Here is a 23,551-nt window from a genome sequence, read left to right as displayed (position 1 = left end):
ACCGTTAATGCTAATGTGGAAGTGTTTTGCAATATGCTGAGCCGGCTGAGATGGGCTATGGTGCTAAGTGGTCAGGGACATACTAGGCACGCTAACCTTCTAACTGAAGTGGTTATTTGTGCCCTGAATCCCTGGCACCATCTTTTTTCAAAGATTTAAGCACCGAATGAGTTTCCCAGGATGCCCATGGCTTCGCCCCATAACACCTCATGCTTACAATCTGGCAGTGATAGGCTGACAGTACTCAGCTTCTATAACCCTAAGCAGCAAAGAAGGGACAAACTACAAGCAGCCAGGGACCCCCAGTGTTAAACTGTCTAAAAACAATATAACCAATAAACATTGGGGGGCAGGGCTTGACTGTCTTGCAGAACGGACGCCTGGCGGGGATATGCAACATATTTCTTGTCCTTGGTGGCTGCCTGATAGCATCTGGGAATGGCAGGGAACCTTATCAGAGTTATTCTGCTGTCTGTGGCAGAGAGGCTGTCAACAATCGATATTATGGTCTGGCATGGTCCTGATCGAGAGTGGTGGCCAACCTCATTGGCGGAGTTGCACTGTCTGGATAGGCGGCAAGTCCAATGTACCCCATCTCTGGGCTGATAGAGGTTATCCCAGTCAACATTTCTGTAGAGATATTCCCCTGCACTCAGGCACAAAGCATAATGGAGGCTTGCTGGGCTACACAACTACTCTCCTCTCAAGATGGTGACTGAGCTTCTCAGATTCTCTGCAAGCCTGGAGGGAGTACTTTCTTGCTGCATTGGATGACATCTGTAATAGATTTTGGTCCTGTATCTCCACACGGTCCCTGCAAGTTACTCCTACACGTGTGATAATCGACCTGCATGGCGACACTGACTGTATCTCGCTTTATAGATCATGAGCCCAGAAGGGGCCTTACCTTAGACATGGTCCACACACCTGGGGTATTTACCCTTGCAAGGGATTCACTCAGGATCCTGACCTGGTCAACATGGACACTACTGTCAGTGGACATTGTGTCAGGGCTCTCATTGAAGCCTGGAGCTGGAGGATGAGAATCCAGGGGCAATTTATAACAGGTCAAGTGGGACTGTGTCTATGGTTTAGCTCCAATATCATCCTATGTCAAGACATAGGTTAATCTGCCATATATAATACAGTGCACTCTCCTTCAACCATGTATAAATAATTAAATAATAGTAATAATAAAATAATAATAATAATGTGCAGAGTGTCTCATGTTATGTTAAGATTTTAAGGCTTTATTTGCATTTCAGCTGAACAGCGAGCATATTGAGAATGTCTGATAGTGTCAAAATGGGGTGAGTGTTCTTATACTCTTTAGCAAAGTTGTGATGTTACTATATAAATTACGTTCCTTCGATATTATTTTATTGCTCTTTGCTATATTCCTGGTTATTCTTTTAATTTTTAAAAAGAGGCCTTTCGGCTCTATAGGTGACAGCAAGGATACTATTAAGATGATATGCTAACAAACAAATTTATGATACCACATTTATCCCAACTTCCTTACTCATTCATTGCATGTACTTACCAATCGTCACTATTATATGACTGTGTTTTCTTGATGTGTGCTTCAATAAAAACATTGATTGACAAAATCACACTGAGCATTGTAATGGTGCCAGGGGGCACAAGGCACCATAACCACACCACTGACATGAAATGATGCCTAAAGTTCCTTTAAGGGTAACATTTAGTTACTAGGTATATAAAAGATAAATTGGTGATAATGAGCATGTGGGCATGGATGCAGAGGTTTGGAGAGTTTATAAATACAATTTATGCAATAACATTTTTTTTTGCATAAAAATGTATTATTTCACATTTCTGTTTTAACTTTTAATAAATAAAAAAATATGGTCACCATAAAATTATTGCCTATTCCTTACTACAACTATCACTGTTCACATCTAGTTAAAACCTGTTTTAAAAGGCAGGTCCAATCAATCAGCACATTGTTTGTAAGGTCAAAACCGTGGAAATTAGCTGGGGAAAGCAACATAGACATGTGATCGAAGCCGCCGGACAAAAATAAGCCAACCGTAGGAGGCTATGCGGAAACGCGAAGGCGACGTTAATTGACTGTATACCAGCGTTGGGCTATAGTTGTCCCTCGTGACTTTATAATGGCTACTGTGTTGCAGACGCTTCGATCCGCCATCTTTGTAAAGGGAAATGGAGGAGAAGGGGTTTTCAGATATAGACGGAGCGACAATCCTGCTCAAACAGCATTCTTACAGTCAGACATGCAAAGAGTTTAATGTAATTTGCCCCAAATTGTCCTTGCGGTCCCTTACAACCGCAACATGTGCAGTGTGGGTTGCAGCCTACGCCATCTTCGCGTACACAGAGGTGAGATGAATGGCTACAGGTATAACACACGGCATGTGTACTTCCTTTTATATGATAAGCTGAGCAACCAAAACATGATCATGGAGGGAAGGGGGAACAATTATCACCAACTAGCAAACACATGCAAAATGTGGAATACAAACATGTAAAAAAAAAAAAAAAAGTTAATTGCAGGTATTGATGGCAGTACAGGAAAAGTGCTGCCGTGCAGAATGTAACTTTCCAATGGGGAATCAGTCAGCAGGTGTCCTAAACCGTGAGAATATATCACAAACCTCAGGGCAGCACTTTTTATTGCCTGACACTCTGCATGGAAAGTTGGGAGAGAGGATGAAAACACAGTGGTTGTGGTAACCTTAGTGTTTGGGTTTCTACAAGAAATTGAGCTGTGATAGGATTCAGTAATATCAGTCTTTTGATGAACTCTGACAAGTCCTTGTACACAGGACAGAGAACAGTGCAGGGCACATTCTGTGCTATAGTTGCATTGCAACATTTGGAAAATGTAACTAAACACTTACTCAAAGAGATACATGCACAATGACACAATAATAATAATACTATATTAAGAATGACAGTTTTGCCACCCACCTGTTTCATTCCTTTCAGCTGAAAACAAAGGTATTTACCACTCTGGTTGGTCCACATGGTGATCACGCAGCTTGGAAACCTGTAGATCACTCTTATTAGTGTCAACCTTTCAAATGTATGTACTTTAGTTTTAGGTTTTGGAGGCAGCTAGTTAAACACATGTTTGTGTTCCTGACCCTATAGTTTTCCTTTGTTTCATAGGTTCTAACAGTTCCAAATTCATTGGGACACTGGGTCACATTTTGGGGGTATTTTCCCAAACACAATGGGTCCCAGCAGTGGCGGAACTAATGTAGAAAGAGCCCTGGTGCAAGAAATTTTTTTGGGCCCCTCTAGCGCAAGGATAGCGAATGGATAGAATCCCGGTAAAAGTGTATTTTAGCGTACTATATTATTGACCATTTTTTCCAGGTGTATTTTAGCGTATTTAATTTTTTGCCGGAACTAGCAATTGATCTAAAAATAGATAATCTGCTATGCGGGAAAAGACTAAAAATAGTCTGCTTTGAGGGAAAAGACTACATATAGAGTGTCAGCTATACAGGAAAAGGCGGGAAAAGAGTTAGTTGAATGACAAATGTAATAGTTGATAATATTTAATTAATCTAAGTATGGTGGCAGGAAGACCGTTGGTTTTAAGAATGACAATTGTACACCCAGGTGAAGTTATGCAACCAGACGACATTACAAGCAAGATTTGGAGGCTATGTCTGTTAGCGTACCATTTTGCAAATCCGGACACTGCCATGATATGGTTAGCTATGAGGTGTCTACTTGCTAACACCATCGACTGCGGCAATTGTAATCTGCCGGCTGATGACGTACAACCAAGGTTTGGATGGAGTGAGATGGAAGTGCCAAATATGTGGATTTGTTAAAAGCATCAGAGCAGGTTCGTTCGTTCGTTACGCAGAGTCCTCTCTCTCTGAAACAAATCACAATAATGATGTATTGCTTTGCACAGGATATGCCACAAAATCTGACACAACATGAAGCCGAGATTGAAGAGCAGACAACTGTCGTTGATTGGTTAAATTTTTTGAGGGAGGAGATTAGTAATTATTTAGATCGTCATGCTACTGAGCTGGGAGGCTTGAATGACAACGGTGAACCCATAGTGGTGGAAATAGACAAATCCAAATATTTCCAAAGCATATACCACAGGGGTGCTTGGAGGGACGTCCATTGGGTCTTTGGTGGAATCGAAAGCATGTCTGGTCGATGTTTTTTGTTGCAAGTTCCAGATCGGACAGCTGCAACCTTGGAACAACTAATCTTTGATCATATCTTACCTGGAACCCATATCATTTCTGACGGGTGGGTGGCATACCGGAACATCGATTTAACTCAAGAATGCAATTTATATGCATTTAGTAGTGGTCCATGAACCCAACTTCGTCGATCCATAGGACTCACAAGTGCATACGCAGAACATTGAGAACTCATAGATGTGCGCAAACTAAAGTGTCAATTCGGAATGAGTCATGCGTTGTTTCCTTCGTATTTGCAAATTTGAGTTTTGCTTGTCTATTGGTAAAGAAAATGTTTCCAGTGATTTCGAGTTGGGGAAACAAAATGTTTTTGGTTGCTTAATGCTTGTCATTGCTAAGAATTATCCAGTTTAATGATTGACGGGATGGTTGTGTACCATAGGATGGACTCAGTTACTGTTAAGAGTTCTCGTTAAGTATATTGCCATTGGAATGTATTGTGTACTTGTGTGTAGTATGTGGTATTGAAGGAGTGTGTTTGTATGTAATATTTGCTTTTAAATGCAGGTGTGCTTTTGTGTGTAGATTTGGTGTTTTGTATATCATTGTAGCGTTTTAATACAGGGGGTGTGTTTGTATGTAATGATTACATTTGCGTGCAGGGGTGTGTTTGGATGTAGTGTTGTATTTTAAATGCGGATGTACATACACACAGATACAGTGACACATACACACAGATACACAAACTGACACATACATACTAACATATAAACACACAGATCATAATGTTTAGATTTGCAGCCTATTTTTTATCTGCTAGAGGGTGACTTTTTTGGGTTGCTGCTGGATGAGGCTGATGTGGGTTTGCAGCCTGCTTCTGCCTGCAGCGCAGTGTTTAAAGCTGAGAGGAAGTGATCGTCTGTCACTTCCTCCCAGTGGGCCGATATTACAGGAGCCGGTCGCGGTCTTCGCGGGCCGGGGCACAAGACCGGGTCCTTCCCACCCCGCGTGTCGGCCCCGGTGCAGCTGCACTGGTTGTAGTTTTGATACTGGGTCCTGCCTCTCATTTATGAAATCTGTCCAGCTGTTTGTATTTGCCCAAAAATAATTTGTTAAATTTTAATATGCAGATTACAAAATCATGTTGCATTCTTGTTTTTCCACCACCTCCTTTTACAAGCAAGAGTATGTTACCTCTCTCACTAGCACCTTCTCTCATAACCCCAAATGCTTTTTTTTTAATACCTAGAGCACCTTCTCCACCCAACTGCAACTCCTCCTTTAGCTAACCTCAATTTACCGTTCCTTGCTTTTCCTTACTCCTAATCTGTTTTTTCTTTTTCAATTTGCTACTAAATTGCATAAGGAAAAGTAGGGACTACTTTGCTTTATGTATTTTTCCTCACTCCTTTTTTTTCTCAATTTTTAATTTGAAGTTGTACATACCAGGTGCAAATAGAGAAAACTAACTCAAAATAGATTTAATACTGTTTAGAAGTTATAAAACAAATGCAGTAAATGAGTTACAGTTTTAAAGATTACAATTTTAATAGAAGTCGCAGAATCCAAAACCGCGAAAAAAAATCGAAGAAAGGTCCAGGCACTCCAGGATACAAAAAGGAAAATTTATTGAACCCACTGCCAGTCACAACATTTCGACCTGGACGGTCTTTGTCGGACGACAACCGTACAGGTCAAAATGTTGTGATTGGCAGTGGGTTCAATAAATTTGCCTTTTTGTATCCTGGAGTGCCTGGACCTTTCTTCTTTTTGTCTCTATTATATATTTGGTCCCTGCTACTGGCCTGGTTGCACCCAGATACATAATACTTGGGATGGAGTGCAGTTCCACATCTCTACTACAACTATGCCAGAATCCAAAACCGCTGCGCAATATATTGTATATATATTTGTAGAATAAACCCCTCCGGCTATGTAACTAAGAGTATTTTGACACTTTCCATCTAACCATTTTATCACAAACCTAGGTCAAGTCAGTTAATATTTTGTGGGGAGGGGTTCCACACATGTTGTATTTTGGTAAAGGTCACAGACCATATGTTCAAATACTACAAACATCCCATATGTATATTCTGCTACTGTTCTTGAGTTCAATGATACCCTACATGTAATCCTTAGTCTAACCTATAATCATACCCATAAGGTAACCCCTTTTCCTACCCCTAATCCAATCTCTAATCCATTCCATAATCCTCTCTATAATCTGTCTTGATCCCACTCTCTAAACCTAATCCTGTTTACACCCTCTATTCCCACCTCTCAAGGGATTCCTTCTGCTGATGTCAATACTGACATCAGCAGAGGTTTTTCCTAACTCACACAGTACAGAGGTCTCCGTAAGCCCTCTTTGCTCTGTGATTGAAGCATGAGAGGAATTTTTAAATTTACAGGGATGTTTTTAAATTTAAAGGACCATAAGCACTGCTTATAGCTCTCCTGTCAGTCTGGGGCCACTAACTGTGGCCCTAACTGAGAGAGCGGTCTCCCAGGTATCACGATACAGAAGGGTCCCTTTTTTGTAATGAAGGAGGTTGGGGTCACCGGGTCAGTGATAGAAATACCAGGGGTTAGCGAGATTACTCAGCCGCAGTATTTAAAGGACTGTGTACAGCGCTCACTTTAAACACCACACCAAGCTCATCTGTCAGCCTGGTTTTAGGACTTGGATGGGATCAAATGTCTCAATCTGTTACCTGTTTTTAAATATCTTAAACTGTTTTCTTCTTTGCAGAACAGCATGGTCTTGTCAGCTGCCATATTTTGCACCCTTATCGGTTTGCTTTTCTTTCTACATTTTGTGAAAATTGACCAGGAATCTTTGCTGGTTATTGGCTCTTTGGGCATTCAGATGACCTTATCCTTTGCATCGGGCAAAGAAAGCACAGAATTTATTGAAATGCATAGAGTCAAGGATGTGGTCATTAATGAAGCCATCTTTATGGTATGTTAAACAATGTGTGATCACTTGAAGTCAAGGAATGTTATTAAAAAAAAAAAGTCAAAAGTAAATGATAGCCACACCCATTTTTAAATAACTACTTTTTATATTTCATTTAAATATATATATATATATATATATATATATATATTTTTTTTTTTTACAATATCTATCTTTCTCTTAGATCAGCACACAGATTAAGGGTGTTCTCAGCTACTTAACTATAGCAATATATAATTTCCTTACCTGTTTGCTGAGGATGTAACATAGATTAAATGTATGGTCCACATTCAATAACCATTATGGCTTATTGTAGTGGTTATGGCGAAAGGAGTCTTTAGGTGCAGTCTCTCTACATTTGGATCGGTATAATTATACAACATATATTTGCGCCAAATATCAGATTTCAATAGAATGTACTTTCTTAAAATGTGTTTACTAGCCCTTCATGTCCTTATGCCGAAGGCTCCTTGACACACAAATGTACGAATATTTAAAGTGGACCTATTTAAACTGTTCAAGTGGTCGACTTCTAGTAAGTATTAGACATGTGCATGGAGAAAGCTTACAGTGTTTTCAGTAATTTGTTCAAAGAAAAAAAGTTTTTGTTAGGTTACTACGACTTGGGGTGATATATCTGTTATTTTTATAAACATATGCATTAACATGCAACATTCTGCACGCTGCGCACTGTGCACACTGCAGAAAGGACAGCGACGTTTCTTTCTTTATATGACTAAATGACCAAAAACTGAAATTTTGTCACTTTTGCAATTCTTCCGAAGCAAATGCACGTCTAGTACTTATTAATACATGCGGATAGAAAAATATCCAGCACTTATATAGAGATATCAGTTACCAGTTACTCTTACTTTAAGTTGAGTTGTCTCTGTTATGTGCTGTATGCATAGCCATTCGCTCCCACATTGCTGACTGTAACCGACACAACACTGCTAACACAGTTGACCAAGGTGGCTTCTTTCACACTACTGATGTTCTGACCAAATAGGGAACCACCAATCCCCAATGTTACAAGAGAAAGAATGTGAAAGGAAACACAGTAAGGAGCAGAGGGAGGTTCTTGTTTATTATAGGGATACAACCCCTATTAAGACAACCCCTTGAATACAACATTTCAGCTTCATGCTTAATTATCTTTCGAGACAGATTGTAAGTATATAAAAGGTTTCCGTCCTATTAATACATTAGAACTACTATTTGCACCTTACGATGTTGGCTGTAATTAGGCTGATTAGAATAGCACAAATAAAGGGGAGTTAGCTGATGCCATTATTATTATTATCATCATCATAATTTATATAGCACCAACACATTCTGCAGTGCTTTACAATTCTAAAATGGGAATATGAGACCTCTAACTTACAATATAACAAGTCAAGTCAAGCAGTAAAGAATGCCATGCTCAAACGTGCTTATAATCCATGAGTGTAGGAATTGGGTGGGGGGATGTTGTGTTTCAGATATGCTACTATGTAAGAAAGATAAGAAAAACTAAACATATGTTAAGTTTTATCACATTCTACTAATAGACTACATAGTAATTACATATGTTTTGCTTGTAGAAAACTGCATGGTTGAATTTATGCTTCCTATATGTGACTAGAATTAATATGAAAAGCTCTTTGTCCACCATTCCCCAGGTTTAATTTGGTTTCTACGCTGATGCCTGATGCAAACATCATATTAAAAGGAACACTCCACTGCGCAAATGGGCAAAAGAAGTTGAAATCACTATTTAGTAGTTATATCACCAATGCATATATTCATTGGGGATATATCTTAAACCAGCTTGAAATAGCTGTAGTTCTCATGCACTGCAGTGTTTACAAGCCCTCACTTTTTTCCCCAAGAAGAGACAGAGGCTTCTAATTAAGAAGCCTCTGAAGCCTCCCTCTATGCATGTGCTGGCTTGTGGGCGTACACTGTACAGCTCAGTTCTCAGGTACGTAGGGGAAGCAGGCGCGCTCAAGTATAGCACATTTTCCTCTCCCATAAAGCACTTTACCAAGGTGAAGTACGTTATAGGTGTAGAGTGGCCCTTTAAAGTTTGTAGTTCTATACAGGTACACGTTGCTAAAATGGCAGGTTAGGTTCCAGAACACTGCTGTAAAGTAAATCATTAACAGTTCTAATGCCAATTATATTACATTTATAACGTGGCCTATTAGCCCCTTAAGGACGGCGGGCGTACTATGCCATCCTTGGGGACCCGGTCCTAAACACCGGCCGGCGGCATAGTACGTCCACGCTGTCCTTCCCACTTACCTGATCGCTGGCGATCACGATGGGGGGACTTGCCTGGAATACCCATTTAAAGCAGTGCCTGCTTGGAATGCCAGCCACTCCCCCCAGTGCCTGTAATAAAGTTTTGTTTTTTTTTTAAATAGTTTAAAAACCGTTTAAAAGTGTATTAGATATACTTAGATCATATATATGTATTATATATATGATTTTTTTGTGTGTGTGTGTGTGTGTGTATGTGTATATATATATATATATATATATATATATATATATATATACCGTATATATGCACATACACTAAGTATTTTAATAATACATTAGTATTAAAATAAATGATTATACATGTGTAATTTTGTTCTAACTGTATTTTGATATTAATATATAATATTGATATCAAAATACACTTAGAACAAAATCATATATATATATATCTATATAAATATGTGTGTGTGTGTGTGTGTGTGTGTATATATATTTCCTGGCCATATCCATGGCAGCACAACATTGGGTAGCTCCTCCCTATCCCCATTGGACAGGAATAATAATTAAGCCGTATAAGTACCACCTCCTGCCCCTCCTTCCCCAGTCTTTTTTTCCTGTCCTATCCCTAGGACATGTCGGTCTTTTCAGACTGCTAAAAATTTTTCTTTTATGGCTTACCTGAGGATTAGTTCCTCTGGCCCTTGGGGAGTTCACCCTCTCTCCCCTGGGAAGTCTCCAGTATACGGCCCTGCGCAAAGGTGTCCCCCTGGAGAAAACCCCTTTAGTGACCGGGGGTTTTTTCTTTCCATTTTTCCAGTGATGACATGGAAAGGTACATGGATTGCGACTGGTTTCCGGGTTGGTATCCTCCCACCAGGCTCAAGGTAATATTATTTTAATTTACCTGTTGGTTTTCCTTTCTTTTGGAAAGTTTTTTTTCGTTGAGCGTTCTGGGGTCTCCCTGCATGGCTCTCGGGAACCTCCTGTGCGCCCGCGCGGTGTGTAGGCGTCTCCTGTGCGCCCGCGCGGCGTGTAGCGCCCGCGCGGCGTGTAGGCGTCGCTTGCGCGGCGTGTATGGGTCTCCTGGGCGCCTGCGCGGTTCTGGGGACTCTGGGACGCATGCGCGGAATTCGCGCGCAAATCTGGCCGTTTCGCGCGTCTTTTCGGTCATCTGCGCATGCGCGATGACGTCAGACGCCTTCTTAAAGCGCCAGGCCTCCTTTTTTGTCAAATTTGTATTTTCTGCTTCCTGGAGAGTTTCTGGCACCATTGAGTTCTGTGGATTGTTGATTCTTCGTCTTTTTCTTCTAAAGTAAGTTCTTTTCCTTTCTCTTTGTTGGTTTCCTGTAGTTTTTCTTCTAGGTTATAGTTTCGCTGTTTCATCTATTATTTATAGATGGATTCGCGCTCAGGATCTAGAGAATCAGAATCTTCTCATCATAGTAGGTCACAATCTAAGCGATATAGGTAAGCCATCCAATTTTGGAATTTATTGATACTTTGATATCTAAAAGAGTGGTAAGGTACTAATATTCACGTTTGGTGTATTTCAGTGATAAAAGTACAAAGACTTCAGGATCGTCCAAAGGGAAGTCGCCCAAAAGGACGCTGTGTGTATCCTGTGATAACAGAGCCATAGAAGGGAAACGTCTCTGTTCGAATTGTCTCTCAGCAGCCGCAGGACCTTCTCAGTTAACACCTGACTTTAAGCAGCTTATCAAGCATGCAGTTGCCCGGGGCATCAAAGAGGTTGGTAAGACCCACAAGCGACCTAGATATTCTGAGCCGTCAGATTGGTCTCCTGATAACTCGGAGGATGAGTTCATGGACACGGCTTCGCTGAGAGACTTGGCTTTTTCCTCGGAGGAGGATGCTTTGCCTGATCCTGACTTCCTGATACCTGCGGAGGTGGATCATTTGATTGCTCGGGTCAGAGAAACCCTTACTTTGAAAGAGCCCTCGGAGGAGGAACCCTCTACATCTAACCGCTATTTCTCAGATCTTAGAAAGAAAAGAGCGGCTTTCCCTGTGCATACCACTATTAGTGACCTTATTAGAGAAGAATGGTCCAGGTCCGATAGGAGATCCTCTGCTAAAGGGAAATTCTCCAGATTATATCCGTTTGATCCCAAAGATGCTGAAACATGGGATTTTCCACCCAAGGTGGATGCTGCGGTGGTTAGGCTAGCCAAGCGCACTACCCTGCCAGTGGATGATGCAGGCTCCTTCAGGGATCCAATGGATCGTAAGATGGAATACTGCCTGTCTAAGTCCTATGTAGCCTCAGGCACGAGTCTCCACCCTGCCGTTGCTCTCACGTCTGTTTCAAGAGCTATGAAGGTTTGGCTACAGGAGCTGGAAGGGGACATCAAGAGGGGCAGGAGCCGTTCCTCTATTGTTGATGCCCTGAAGGATATGCGTCTAGCGATTGATTTCTCTTCGGAGGCCGCAGTGGATCTGGTGAGAAACCTTGCTAGAAATATGTCCTTCTCGGTTTCCTCCAGGCGGGCGCTCTGGCTCAGGTCTTGGGCGGCCGATGCTTCCTCCAAGAATAGTTTGTGTTCTCTCCCATTTCACGGAAACATGTTATTCGGCAAGAATTTGGATGAGTGCATCAAGAGGGCGGCTGAAGGGAATAAAGCCTTTTTACCCCAAGAGAGGAAGTATAAAGGATCCTTTCGCGCCCGGAAAGAGTACCATTCCTTTCGTGACAGTAGGTCCTACAAGCCGGGTAGGGAATACTCCCGATTCCAACCGAGGAGAGGTGCCCCTTCTGGGTACAGAGGAGGCAGGTCTCGTGGGTCGTCTTCCTCTAAGGACCAGAAGAATCTATGACTACGTACGGCCCAAAACCGAAGGTGTCGGGGCTTGTCTTCTCCAATATCTTTCGAGATGGACCATCTCTACAAGCGACGTTTGGGTGCTGGATATTATTCGGAGAGGTTACCTGCTAGAATTCTTCAAGCATCCTCCCAACCGATCCTTTCACCTCACGAAATGGCCAGGGGACAGGGAGAAATGCATGGCTCTACGAAATTTCGTCCATTCCTTGCAGAAGGAGAAGGTCATCGTCCAAGTACCGGCAGGCGAAAGAACTCAGGGATTCTACTCTCACATCTTCTTGACAAGGAAATCCTCAGGGGGTTGGAGACCCATTCTGGATCTGCACAGGCTGAACAAGCATCTGCACGTTCGCAGATTCAAGATGGAATCTCTGCAGTCTATAATAAAGGTTGTGTCACCCAACCAATGGATGCTGTCTATAGATCTACTAGACGCATACTTTCACATACCCATTGCCCGAATCCATCAGAAGTTCCTGAGGTTTGCTGTAGAGGAAGGTCATTTCCAGTTCAGGGCCCTCCCCTTTGGACTGAGCACTGCCCCGAGGACGTTTACAAAGGTCCTGGTTGTTCTCATCGCGGAGCTCAGAAAGCAAAACATTGCTATTTACCATTATCTGGACGACGTTTTAATCTTGGGAAACGACGTGGATTCTGTGACGTCCCAAGCTATCACCAGCATTCAGTTCTGCAAGCCCACGGCTGGAAGATCAACACCAAGAAAAGCCACCTCCACCCGACTCAATCTATGGTTTACTTAGGTGCCCATTTCGACACCCTAAAGGGTACTGTCCAGCTCTCATCAGTGAGAATTCTGAAACTCAGAAAGTTATTGAGAAGAATGCTGAATTCCCCGGTTGCCCCTGCAAAGGCGGTGATGAGCCTCCTTGGTTCTATGTCCTCCACAATAGGTCTGACGAGATGGGCTCAGTGGAGGATGAGACCATTCCAGGCCAACTTCCTGAGTCGTTTCCTATCCGGGAACCTGTTCCAGCCCATCAAGCTTCCCCTGAAGGTACGCCATTCTCTGATCTGGTGGCTGAACAGAAAGCACCTAGCCAACGGCTTTCCATTAGGGGATATCGCATGGAGGACCGTGACAACGGACGCCAGCCAGTGGGGTTGGGGCGCTCATTATCTCCACCACTTTGCGCAGGAAGAATGGAATTTCGAGACAAGCAAGGTTCATTCCAATCTGCTGGAACTTCTGGCTGTCCTCAAAGCTTTGAAGCACTTCTCGTCCCAGCTCAAGGGTCAATGGGTGAAGATAAGGACGGACAACTCCACCGTAGTGTCCTATGTCAATCACCAAGGGGGTACCAGGAGCTGCAAGATGATGGTACTGATGAATCACCTGATGTGGTGGGTTCAGAGAAACCTGGCGGGCATTGTAGCCATTCATCTCCCAGGGAAACGGAATCAACTGGCAGATTTCCTCAGCAGATCCAGAATAGATCCGGGGGAATGGTGCCTGGCTCACAGGGTGTTCCGCATGATTGTGGACAAGTGGGGTCTGCCTCAAGTGGACCTTCTAGCCTCTCGGGCCAACAGCAAGGTAGCCCTTTTCTTCACAAAGGAAGAGGACCACCTGGCATTGGGAAGAGATGCCTTATCAAGCCCCTGGAGGTTCTCAATGGGCTATGCGTTCCCCCCGTTTCCACTAATCCTACCACTCCTGAGGAAGCTGAGATCGGAGCGGGTGTCTCTCATCCTGATTGCGCCTTATTGGCCTCGGAGACCTTGGTTTCCTCTGCTTCTGAGTCTTTCGGTGGAACCTCCTCTCCCACTCCCCAAAGTTGCGGATCTTCTGTTCCAGGGTCCTGTCATTCATCCAGACCCTGTCTCTCTCAACCTTATGGCTTGGAAACTGAAAGGAACCGGCTGTTGAATAGAGGGTTCTCCCAGACCGTGATTGATACTATGCTGAGGGCTCGTAAGCATTCCACTTCGGCCACTTATTATAGAGTATGGGAAGTTTTCTCCAACTGGGCCCTTCACAGTAATGTGGATGTCCAAAATCCCTCCTCCTCCCATATTTTGGATTTCTTGCAATCAGGCCTTGAGAAAGGACTGAGCTATAACACTCTCAAGGTACACATTTCAGCCTTGTCCGCCCTGACCAGTCATAGATGGGCTCTGGACTCGGATATCATCAGATTCATCAAAGGTGTCCTTCACATGAAACCTCCTATTAAACCGTTTGTCCCTTCCTGGAGTCTCCCTCTGGTTCTGGATGCCATGAAGTTGAAACCTTTTGAACCGTTTGATTCAGTTTCCCTACAGGTTCTCTCTATTAAGACTGCCTTGCTGGTGGCCTTAGCCTCTGGCAGGAGAGTTTCTGAGCTCAGTGCTCTGTCCATCAAAGAGCCTTTTACTATCTTCCACAAGGACAGAGTGGTCCTCCGTACTGTTCCAGTGTTTCGACCCAAAGTTACTTCCTCCTTCCACATCAACGAGGATATTGTTCTTCCGTCTCTGAGGTCGGACGCCCATGGAATGGGGAATTCTGCTGACCTGTCCTCTCTGGATCTAGTGAGATGCCTCCGGATGTATATCGATAGGACTTCTGATTGGCGTTCTTCTGACAGTCTCTTCGTTCTTCATAGCGGCTGTAAAAAGGGCTCTCAAGCTCCCAAATCTGCCATTAGCCGATGGATTGTAGCGGCTATCATTCTGGCTTATCAGTCCGCCGGATATCCGGTCCCTGTGGGTCTTAAAGCCCATTCCACTAGGGCTCTCTCATCTTCCTGGGCAGCCGCTGCTAATGTCTCCCCTGAACTCATCTGTAAGGCGGCTACATGGTCTTCCTCTAACACTTTCATTAGGAGCTACCAGATTGATGTTAGAGCAGGGTTGTCTGATCAATTTGCTAAATCAGTCCTGTCTGTATCTAATTCCTGATCTCTGTGTCTGTCACTTGTTGTGGTGTTAATACACTTTGCATTTATGAAATTTTTTGAGTCTGTGTCTCTTTCCCTCCCTGGTTTTATTGCTTGGGTATTACCCAATGTTGTGCTGCCATGGATATGGCCAGGAAAATGGAAAATTTATTCATACTTACCGTAATTTTCTTTTCCTGGTTATATGCCATGGCAGCACAAGGGTCCCGCCCGGGGATATTGCTGGAACACGTGACTGGGGAAGGAGGGGCAGGAGGTGGTACTTATACGGCTTAATTATTATTCCTGTCCAATGGGGATAGGGAGGAGCTACCCAATGTTGTGCTGCCATGGCATATAACCAGGAAAAGAAAATTACGGTAAGTATGAATAAATTTTCCATTATATATATATATTTATTTAAATTCTTCGTATATTTTTACGTAATATTTTTACATAATTAAGTAATTTTATTAATTATGGTTTGAGTATACCTGCATGACAACCCAGGCAAAAAGTCCACAGCATTTAGTTTGCAGGCCCTATACCGTATATACTAGAGTATAAGCCGAGTTTTTCAGCACATTTTTTGTGCTGAAAACCCCCAACTCGGCTTATACTCGAGTCACTGTCTGTATTATGGCAATTTACATTGCCATAATACAGACTGGGGGCTGTGTGCGGTTACTTACCTCTCCTGCAGCTCCTGTCAGCTCTCTCCTCCTCCGCAGCGGTCCGTTCAGCACCTCTGTCAGCTCCCAGTGTAAGTCTCGCGAGAGCCGCGGGGTCATAGTGCGGCTCTCGCGAGACTTACAGTGTGAGCTGACAGAAGAGCTGCACAGACCGGCGCGGAGGAGGAGGGAGCTGACAGGAGCGGTAAGTGCTCTCTGCCAGCCCCCCTCCCCCCAACTGAACTGCCAATGCCACTGGACCACCAGGGAAGGAGAGCCCCCCTCCCTGCCATGTATCAAGCAGGGAGGGGGGACGAAAAAAAATAAAATAATAATAATAATAATAAATAAATAAATAAATAAATAATAATATAAAAAAATAATTAAAAAAATATTAAAAATGCCCCCCCCCCCCCCCCCCAAGGCTCTGCATCACACTCTGCATTCACACACACTGCACTCATACACACACACTGCACTCATTATATACACACACTGTAAATAAATATTCAATTAATTTTTTTAGGATCTAATTTTATTTAGAAATTTACCAGTAGCTGCTGCATTTCCCACCCTAGTCTTATACTCGAGTCAATCAGTTTTCCCAGTTTTTTGGGGTAAAATTAGGGTCCTCGGCTTATATTCGGGTCGGCTTATACTCTAGTATATACGGTATTTAACCCTATAACTTTCCAAGACACTGTAAAACCTGTACATGGGTAGGTACCGTTTTACTCAGGAGACTTCGCTGAACACAAATATTAGTGTTTCAAAACAATAAAATGTATCACAGTGATATCATAGGTGAAAGTGCCATCACTTTAGTTACATGGTCAAATATAAAGCTTGCCTTTCAGTTTTTTCACATTGAAATTTGCCAGATTGGTTATGTTGCCTTTTAGGCCGTATGGTAGCCCATGAATGAGAATTACCCCCATGATGGCATACCTTTTTACAAAAGTAGGCAACCCAAGGTATTGCAAATGGGGCATGTCCAGTCTTTTTTAGTAGCCACTTAGTCACAAACACTGGCTAAAGTTAGCATTAAAATTATTTTTTTGCATTTTTCACATGCAAACAAATATGAACGCTAACTTTTGAAAGTCTTTGCGACTAAGTAGCTACTAAAAAAGACTGGACATATCCCATTTGCAATACCTTGTGGTCTACGTTTGCAAATGGTCTGCCATCATGGGAGTAATTATCATTCCTGGGCTATCGTTTGGTCTCAAAGGCAACAGAACCCATCTGCCAAATTTCAATGTGTATAAGCTGAAAAATGTAACGTGCTTTATTTGACCCTGTAACTTTACAAAACACCATAAAACCTATATATGGGGGTTCTGTTTTACTTGTGAAACATTGCTGAATACAAATATGTGTGTTTTATTGCAGTAACAGTAGTATGACATTCACAGTTTAAATGCCATGCATAACTAAAAAAAAAATAATCTTAATTTCTCACATTTATATTTTATTCATATTAAATTATGTTTCATATATAAATATTTGATATGAAATGAAAGCCCTGTTCCTCCTGAAGAAAATTATATATAATAAGTGTGGGTGCATTTAATATAAAAGAGGGGAATTCTGGTTGAACAGACATATGGCGCAAATTCAAAGTTTTGTTTTGATCACAACTGGTACAACTGCCTCTATCCTTAAGGGGTTAAAGGGACACTTTAAATAGCAAAACAAATTTAGCCTAATGAGGTAGTTCTGGTATACAGATCACGACCCTGCAATCTCACTGCTCAATTTGTCATTTAGGAGTTGTCATTTTTGCTTCTGTTTATGCAGCCCCTTGGCTGTGACTTCCACTGCCTCCCTACACACTTCTTGTAAAGAGAGATCTAATTTTTAAAATGTATTTATTGCCAGTGTGTTTATTTGTAGGAATTGTTATCACCTGCTCAGTTAATAGCATGCAGTGACCTCCTGTGTGTGTCAAGTTCAAATAAGGGAGAAAGAGATAAGCACCTATCAAGTAAACACAGTATGTTGTAAAATGGAGGATCTGTGAAGCACAGTTAGGGAAGGGGTAGCTAGGTTTGCATAAACTTTTAAATGGCAAGATAATTGAGCAGTGAGACTACAGGGGCATAAACTATACACCAAAACGGCTCAATTTGGGGTTTCTTAAAGCACCAAGACTATGCCAGTGAGGTGAAGTGTTTATGGTGCCTGGAGTCAAACACTAAACATACAGAGTTTACTCCTTCTTTGACAGTGTTATTGAGATGTCATTAGTCAGCACAGAGAAGAGTTCTAGGTGGCCAACATTAATTCTGTGTAGATTAGACATCTGACATCAGCATGATAGCATCCTTTCCCCTCCAGCGAGGGGGAGCAATATCAACAGAGGATCATTAAACCGTAAGAACTTGGTCTTGGCACTTAAACTGAGGTCAGCTTTAGCTTTATTTTGTTTTCTTATTTGGGGGATGCAATGCTTACTCTAAATTGTTCTGGTAACCCTTTTAATTGTGTAATATTGATTCATACATAGTTGGTGTTTAAATATGCTATTCTACTATTTTGATATTTTTCAGCAAAAAGTCATATATTACTTGTGCATTCTCCTTAAAGATCCTGCTGATCCAAAAGGCATTTCAAGCATTGTACCAGTGTTTCAGGTAAGCTAATGTTTTCTATTGCTGAGACTTTGCAAGGCTCCTCTTCTTATTTTTATGAAGCTGTACCTTGTTTGTGTGTTTTGGGTCATTGTCATCTTGGAATGTGAACATCCTCCATCTTTCTGACCGAGGACATCAGGTTTTGTACCAAACTGTTATGCTATCTATCGTAACAAGTGCCTCTGACCCATCTGAAGAGAAGCAACCAACACATGATGCTACCATCACCATGCATCAACGTCATTATGGTGTTGCTTGATGAACATTGATGACTTGTTGCCACACATTAGGCAAAGCTGTGTCTCCTCATACCATAGTACATTTCCTAACATGGGTTGGGGTAACTGAATATCTTGGCATAATTGAAATGGAGTTGGATGCTCCTTTTTATAAGACAGGTTTCTGTTTTTCCACCCTATCCTATCCCTATCCTATATTTTCTCCTTGTAACGGCTACCCAGGTAGAGAGAGGGTATCTGCCGTTGAAGACGTCCTTTTTCCCTGCAAGCTGCTGTGGAGAAGTAAGCTGATGTAATCACATCCACGATATCCAGAGCGAGAGTCAGGTTCAGCTGTAACAGGAGCAGAGTAACATCCCCAAATAATCCCCTTCCAAGAACGAGACGAGGCTACGTTTTGAAGGGTCAAGATGAACTGAGGACTGGAACACCCAGCCTGCTTTTTATTAGGAAAAGGCACACACAGGACACTCCCAGGGGGAGGATGAAAACAACCAATTATACACAGGGTAACACCCCCACGTCTCCTCCCCTCAGATAAACACATAACACAATTATAACGTACAATATTTTACCCCAGTTCTGGATGTACCCCAAAAACAGGGGGTACACCTTTAAGTCCAGCACCGCTTGAAAGGTCTTGGTTAGGGGAACAATCTGTCCAAATTTCAGCCCATTCGGTTGTGGGGTTCGGGAGTTATGGATGTTTGAAGTTTTGACCGACTGCACGGATTTTCGCCTGTTAGAACTATACGAAATTCTTATCATCCACAACTATCTCAGAGTTCGCTGGATTCCCCATAGCTGATTAAGTGTAACTACCGAATGGCCAGTCGTTCGGTAGTTCCAGCACGAATTTCTGGGCGCATGGAGGTCTCAGCGGTGTTCGCCTGTTTGTGTATCCGTTTTTAGTTCCATGCGTTCACAGGCAAACACCGCTGTTCGCACGCAAGATGGCCGCGAACACGTGCAAAAGTCCCGAAGTGGCGGCCACCTATATGTTATACACAGAGTTCGTGCGAAATGATGCGAACGGCTGGAAACAGGCTGGAAAGGTAAAACATGCTTTGTAATAGATCAAATCAGTCCGGTGTTCGGTAGAAATCTGCCGAAAAGTAACAAATTAAATTACCGAACAGATGCTTTATCCGGCATTTCACTGTTTTATTCCACAGGGCTTTGGTGATGGTGAAGTTCTGTTACACTTCTCATCCCCTCATTAAAGGGACTCTCCAGGCAGAGTATTTAACTCACCTGGTTCCAGCGCCGGGAGCCTCGTAAAGCCGCGCCCCCTATTTAATCAAAATGATATAGGTGGGCGCGAGCCGGGAGCAATAAGATGCTTCCATTTGGAAGCGTCATTGCTTTTTTGTGCTCATGCGCGGCTTCGCCGCACATACTTCATAGGGCGGCATTCATGCCGCCCACTGTAGTCCTAAACGCACTACCGCGCATGCGCGTGGCCGCGAGCTGACAGCTCAGCTCGCGGTCTTTGCCCGCCCCATCTCCTCTGCTGACAGGCACTAGAGAGAAGGCGCGCACACAGTGCCTTCTCTCTCGTCTGACGTGTACAAGGCCTTTTTAGGGCCCTACATAATAGGAAGTCCCTCTGGTGGCCGTCTGAGTGACTGCCACTGGAGGTATTCCTATCAATCAATGGTAACACTGTATTTTCTCTGCAAATAGATTAGATTGCCTGCAGGGAGCTATCGTTCTCACCTGAACAAATACATTAAGCTGTAGTTGTTCAGGTGACTATAGTATCCCTTTAACTTTGGAGAGTTGGCTTAATCTCTGCAATGTCTGTCTCTCTGATGACAATTTTGATAAAACAATGCTTCATGAAACATCCAATGCCTTCAAAATTCTATTCTCCTGATTGGTATTTCCCATCAATCAGTTAGTTCTTTGAATTTTTGTTGATAATTTAGTGAACCACAGTAGGATGCAGCTTTAATAATTCAATCAAATTCTACAGCATCAAATGACATTAATCAGAATCTTTTCTTTAAAGCGGCTGGGTTACCCCCATATCTAGAATCAGTCTTTATGATGGTGCAGAAACTACTTTGGAGTGGGGGGCAGAAACAAAAGCTCTTTCAAGATTACAGCGCGTACTTCTGCTCCTAGTAGCTGAGGAGGACCGGACAGATGAAAATGGTGGTGCCCATGAAGGACAATCTTAATTAAGCATAACCTACCTCCCAGCCCGCACATGGCCACTGGATTCCTGATTGTGATGTCAGTGCTGGGGGTCTTTGCAAACCATGCAAAGACCCCAGAAAGTGAGTGAGCTGCATTAGTGGCAGGTGTATGCTACTTACCAACAGAGATTATTTAGAGAGTCCCCATTAGAACAGGGTGTACAGACTTATCCAATCAGTGTAGGATATATACATTTTTTAAATGTAAATGTTCTGAATTATTTTTTTTGTTTTCCCTCTGGATTTGTTTGTTGGAAGATTATGTTACAGATGGAAAAAGTCTGACATTTAAGTTAGGTCTTCACATGTCAAAAACATGCAATTTTTATGAGTGTGTGTAGACTCTTTATAGCCACAGTATATTTTATGTGAAAATTAGAAAACACCTTAAAATTGAGCACTCAGGAGCAAATCAGGCATGTATGTAAACATTTTTTTTTTCTTCATGTTTTAGAGTGCAAAGCCCCATCTGGACTGTTTGGTTGAAGTCTATAAGAGCTGCCAAGACATCTTATCCAAGGAAAAAAAATCTATTGACATCTTAGATGTAGAACAGCCATGAGCAAACTACCTCCATTATAGATGTCTTTCAATAGTCTACATTTTGAATGTGACTTGCTTCATATTTTATGCCATCACAGGCTATACAAAGCCGTCAGTTATATTTGTGAGAACATGGAAACCAGTCTCAAAAATATGGAGCAGTTATGGACATTAATCATAAAAATTCTATAATAATGTCACTTGATTATTTTCTTATTTGTCTTAGTCACTGTTTTCATCTCAGCCTGGCTTTTAGTTCTGAAGAAAGATGACAAAGTCTATTTTTAATATTTTTCTTTAACCCCTTAAGGACCAAACTTCTGGAATAAAAGGGAATCATGACATGTCACACATGTCATGTGTCCTTAAGGGGTTAAAAATTTTTTTTTTTTTTTATAAATTCTTACTTTTATAAGTAAATGTGATTTTTATAAAGCCAAGCACCTGGTTTAGATGGACATTAATAGGGCTGTGAGTTGTGTAACCAAAATGTCTCGCAAAGTAATGAAAGTATTAAATGTAAGTAGCACATGTGCAGGGTTAGATATATTTTCTCTCAAATTGTGAATGATTGGTTATGATTGTGAAATAGACTTTACTAGCAAACTTCTGTCTGTGACTTATGTAAGTTTAGCTGGAGGGCTGCATATGACCTAACTTTATTTAGATGTATGCATCTGGAACACTCAAGGCACTAAAACTGTTGCATCTTATTAAATTGGCCTTGAGTCCCCTAGCACTGACTCTCCATTTAGTGTTAAGCCGATTTTCAAGCAGATGAAAGAGTAATGAAAGTCCCTGGCTGCCCTTAGCATGGTCCCCAATGGAGGTATGGCTAAATTAGATTACACTCTACCTTCTTGCCATACCACTTAATAGCAGCAATGGGTGGTTGTAGTAGTATGAAAGTAGACTGCTGACACATACTCCAAGCACTTCAACTCCCGGTGACGGTTATGGAACCAGTAGTGCCCTGGCATGCTAAAGCAGGGCCGGTGCAAGGATTTTTGCGCCCCCCCCCCCCCATGTGACATCACAATGCCCCACCCATATGATCTGCCATGTTAAAGGGACACTCCAGGCACCCAGACCACTTCTGCTCATTGGAGTGGTCTGGGTGCCAACTCCCACTACCCTTAACCCTGCAAGTGTAATTATTGCAGTTTTTCATAAACTGCAATATTTACATTGCAGGGTTAACTCCACCTCTAGTGGCTGTCTATTAGACAGCCACTAGAGGTCACTTCCTGGGTTCTAGCACAGGTTTCCTGTGCTAGAGCGTCGCTGGACGTCCTCACGCTCTGTGAGGACCTCCAGCGTCGCTCAAAACCCCATAGGAAAGCATTGAAATGATTTTTCAATGCTTTCCTATGGGGAGACTTAATGCGCATGCGCGGAATTTCCGCGCATGCGCATTAGGTCTCCTCGGCCGGTGAGCGAGATTAGTCTCGCCCACCGGCCGACGTAATCAATAGGAGGAGCGTTGCGGAGGCGGAGACAGCGGCGAGGGACATCGCCGCTGTCCCAGGTAAGTCACTGAAGGGGTTTTCACCCCTTCAGTAACCGGGGATTGGTGGGTGGGAGGGAGAGGGACCCTCCAGTGCCAGAAAAACGGATCGTTTTTCTGGCACTGGAGTTTCCCTTTAACTAACGCCAGTGCTGCAGTGCCGCCGTGTTTACATTAAAAGGCCTGCAGGGACAGGCTATAGACACCAGAACCACTACATTAAGCTGCAGTGGTTCTAGGGACTATAGTGTTTCTTTAATGTGAGGTAAATTAGAGATTAGTGCCACGAATAATATACTAGATTGCCTACTTACAGCCAGATGAGGATGGTGATGGGCTGCAGTCTGGCTCCACTGGTCTGGTGTAGAACAGGCTCGCTGGAGGCTGTTTGTAACTGTGGTCACAAAAATCAATGTTCTGGTAGAACGGGAAACAGCTCCATTTTTTGGGGGCCCTTTACACAGCTCAAGGTTTGGGTCCCAGGGTCCACTTTCATGTTCCACCAATGAGTTTTTTCACAGGGGTTGGCGTGTGTAGGGAATGTCCTGATATGTGTGTAAGGAATGCATTATGTGAATCTGTGTTTGTATGTGTAAGGGCTGCAAGGTGTGTTTCTGTGTATGTACGGGATGCAGTGTGTGCATCTGTAAGGGG

The 23,551-nt window shown here is 42.6% G+C and overlaps 1 protein-coding gene across 1 annotated transcript; it reads left to right on the top strand.

Annotated features, from left to right (window-relative positions):
• Positions 1-2,148: 2,148 nt before the first annotated feature.
• On the top strand, positions 2,149-21,937 carry PIGH (phosphatidylinositol glycan anchor biosynthesis class H). Its single transcript, XM_063440464.1, has 4 exons — positions 2,149-2,364; positions 6,919-7,128; positions 18,321-18,404; positions 21,302-21,937. The coding sequence occupies exons 1-4, from the start codon at positions 2,188-2,190 to the stop codon at positions 21,407-21,409; spliced, it is 579 nt and encodes a 192-aa protein (XP_063296534.1). The 5' UTR covers positions 2,149-2,187; the 3' UTR covers positions 21,410-21,937.
• Positions 21,938-23,551: the final 1,614 nt, after the last annotated feature.

Source organism: Pelobates fuscus, chromosome 13, assembly GCF_036172605.1.
Source record: "Pelobates fuscus isolate aPelFus1 chromosome 13, aPelFus1.pri, whole genome shotgun sequence".
NCBI classification, from domain to species: domain Eukaryota; kingdom Metazoa; phylum Chordata; class Amphibia; order Anura; family Pelobatidae; genus Pelobates; species Pelobates fuscus.
The sequence above is the reverse complement of the archived record's forward strand: the minus strand, read 5'-3'. Positions and strand labels throughout refer to the sequence as shown.

Excerpts from the sequence above, each read along its gene's own strand:
- PIGH (XM_063440464.1), top strand. The coding sequence starts at position 2,188 with ATGGAGGAGAAGGGGTTTTCAGATATAGACGGAGCGACAATCCTGCTC. Across the intron at positions 7,129-18,320 it reads TTAATGAAGCCATCTTTATG|CAAAAAGTCATATATTACTT; the intron begins GTATGTTAAACA and ends GATATTTTTCAG. Across the intron at positions 18,405-21,301 it reads GCATTGTACCAGTGTTTCAG|AGTGCAAAGCCCCATCTGGA; the intron begins GTAAGCTAATGT and ends TTCATGTTTTAG.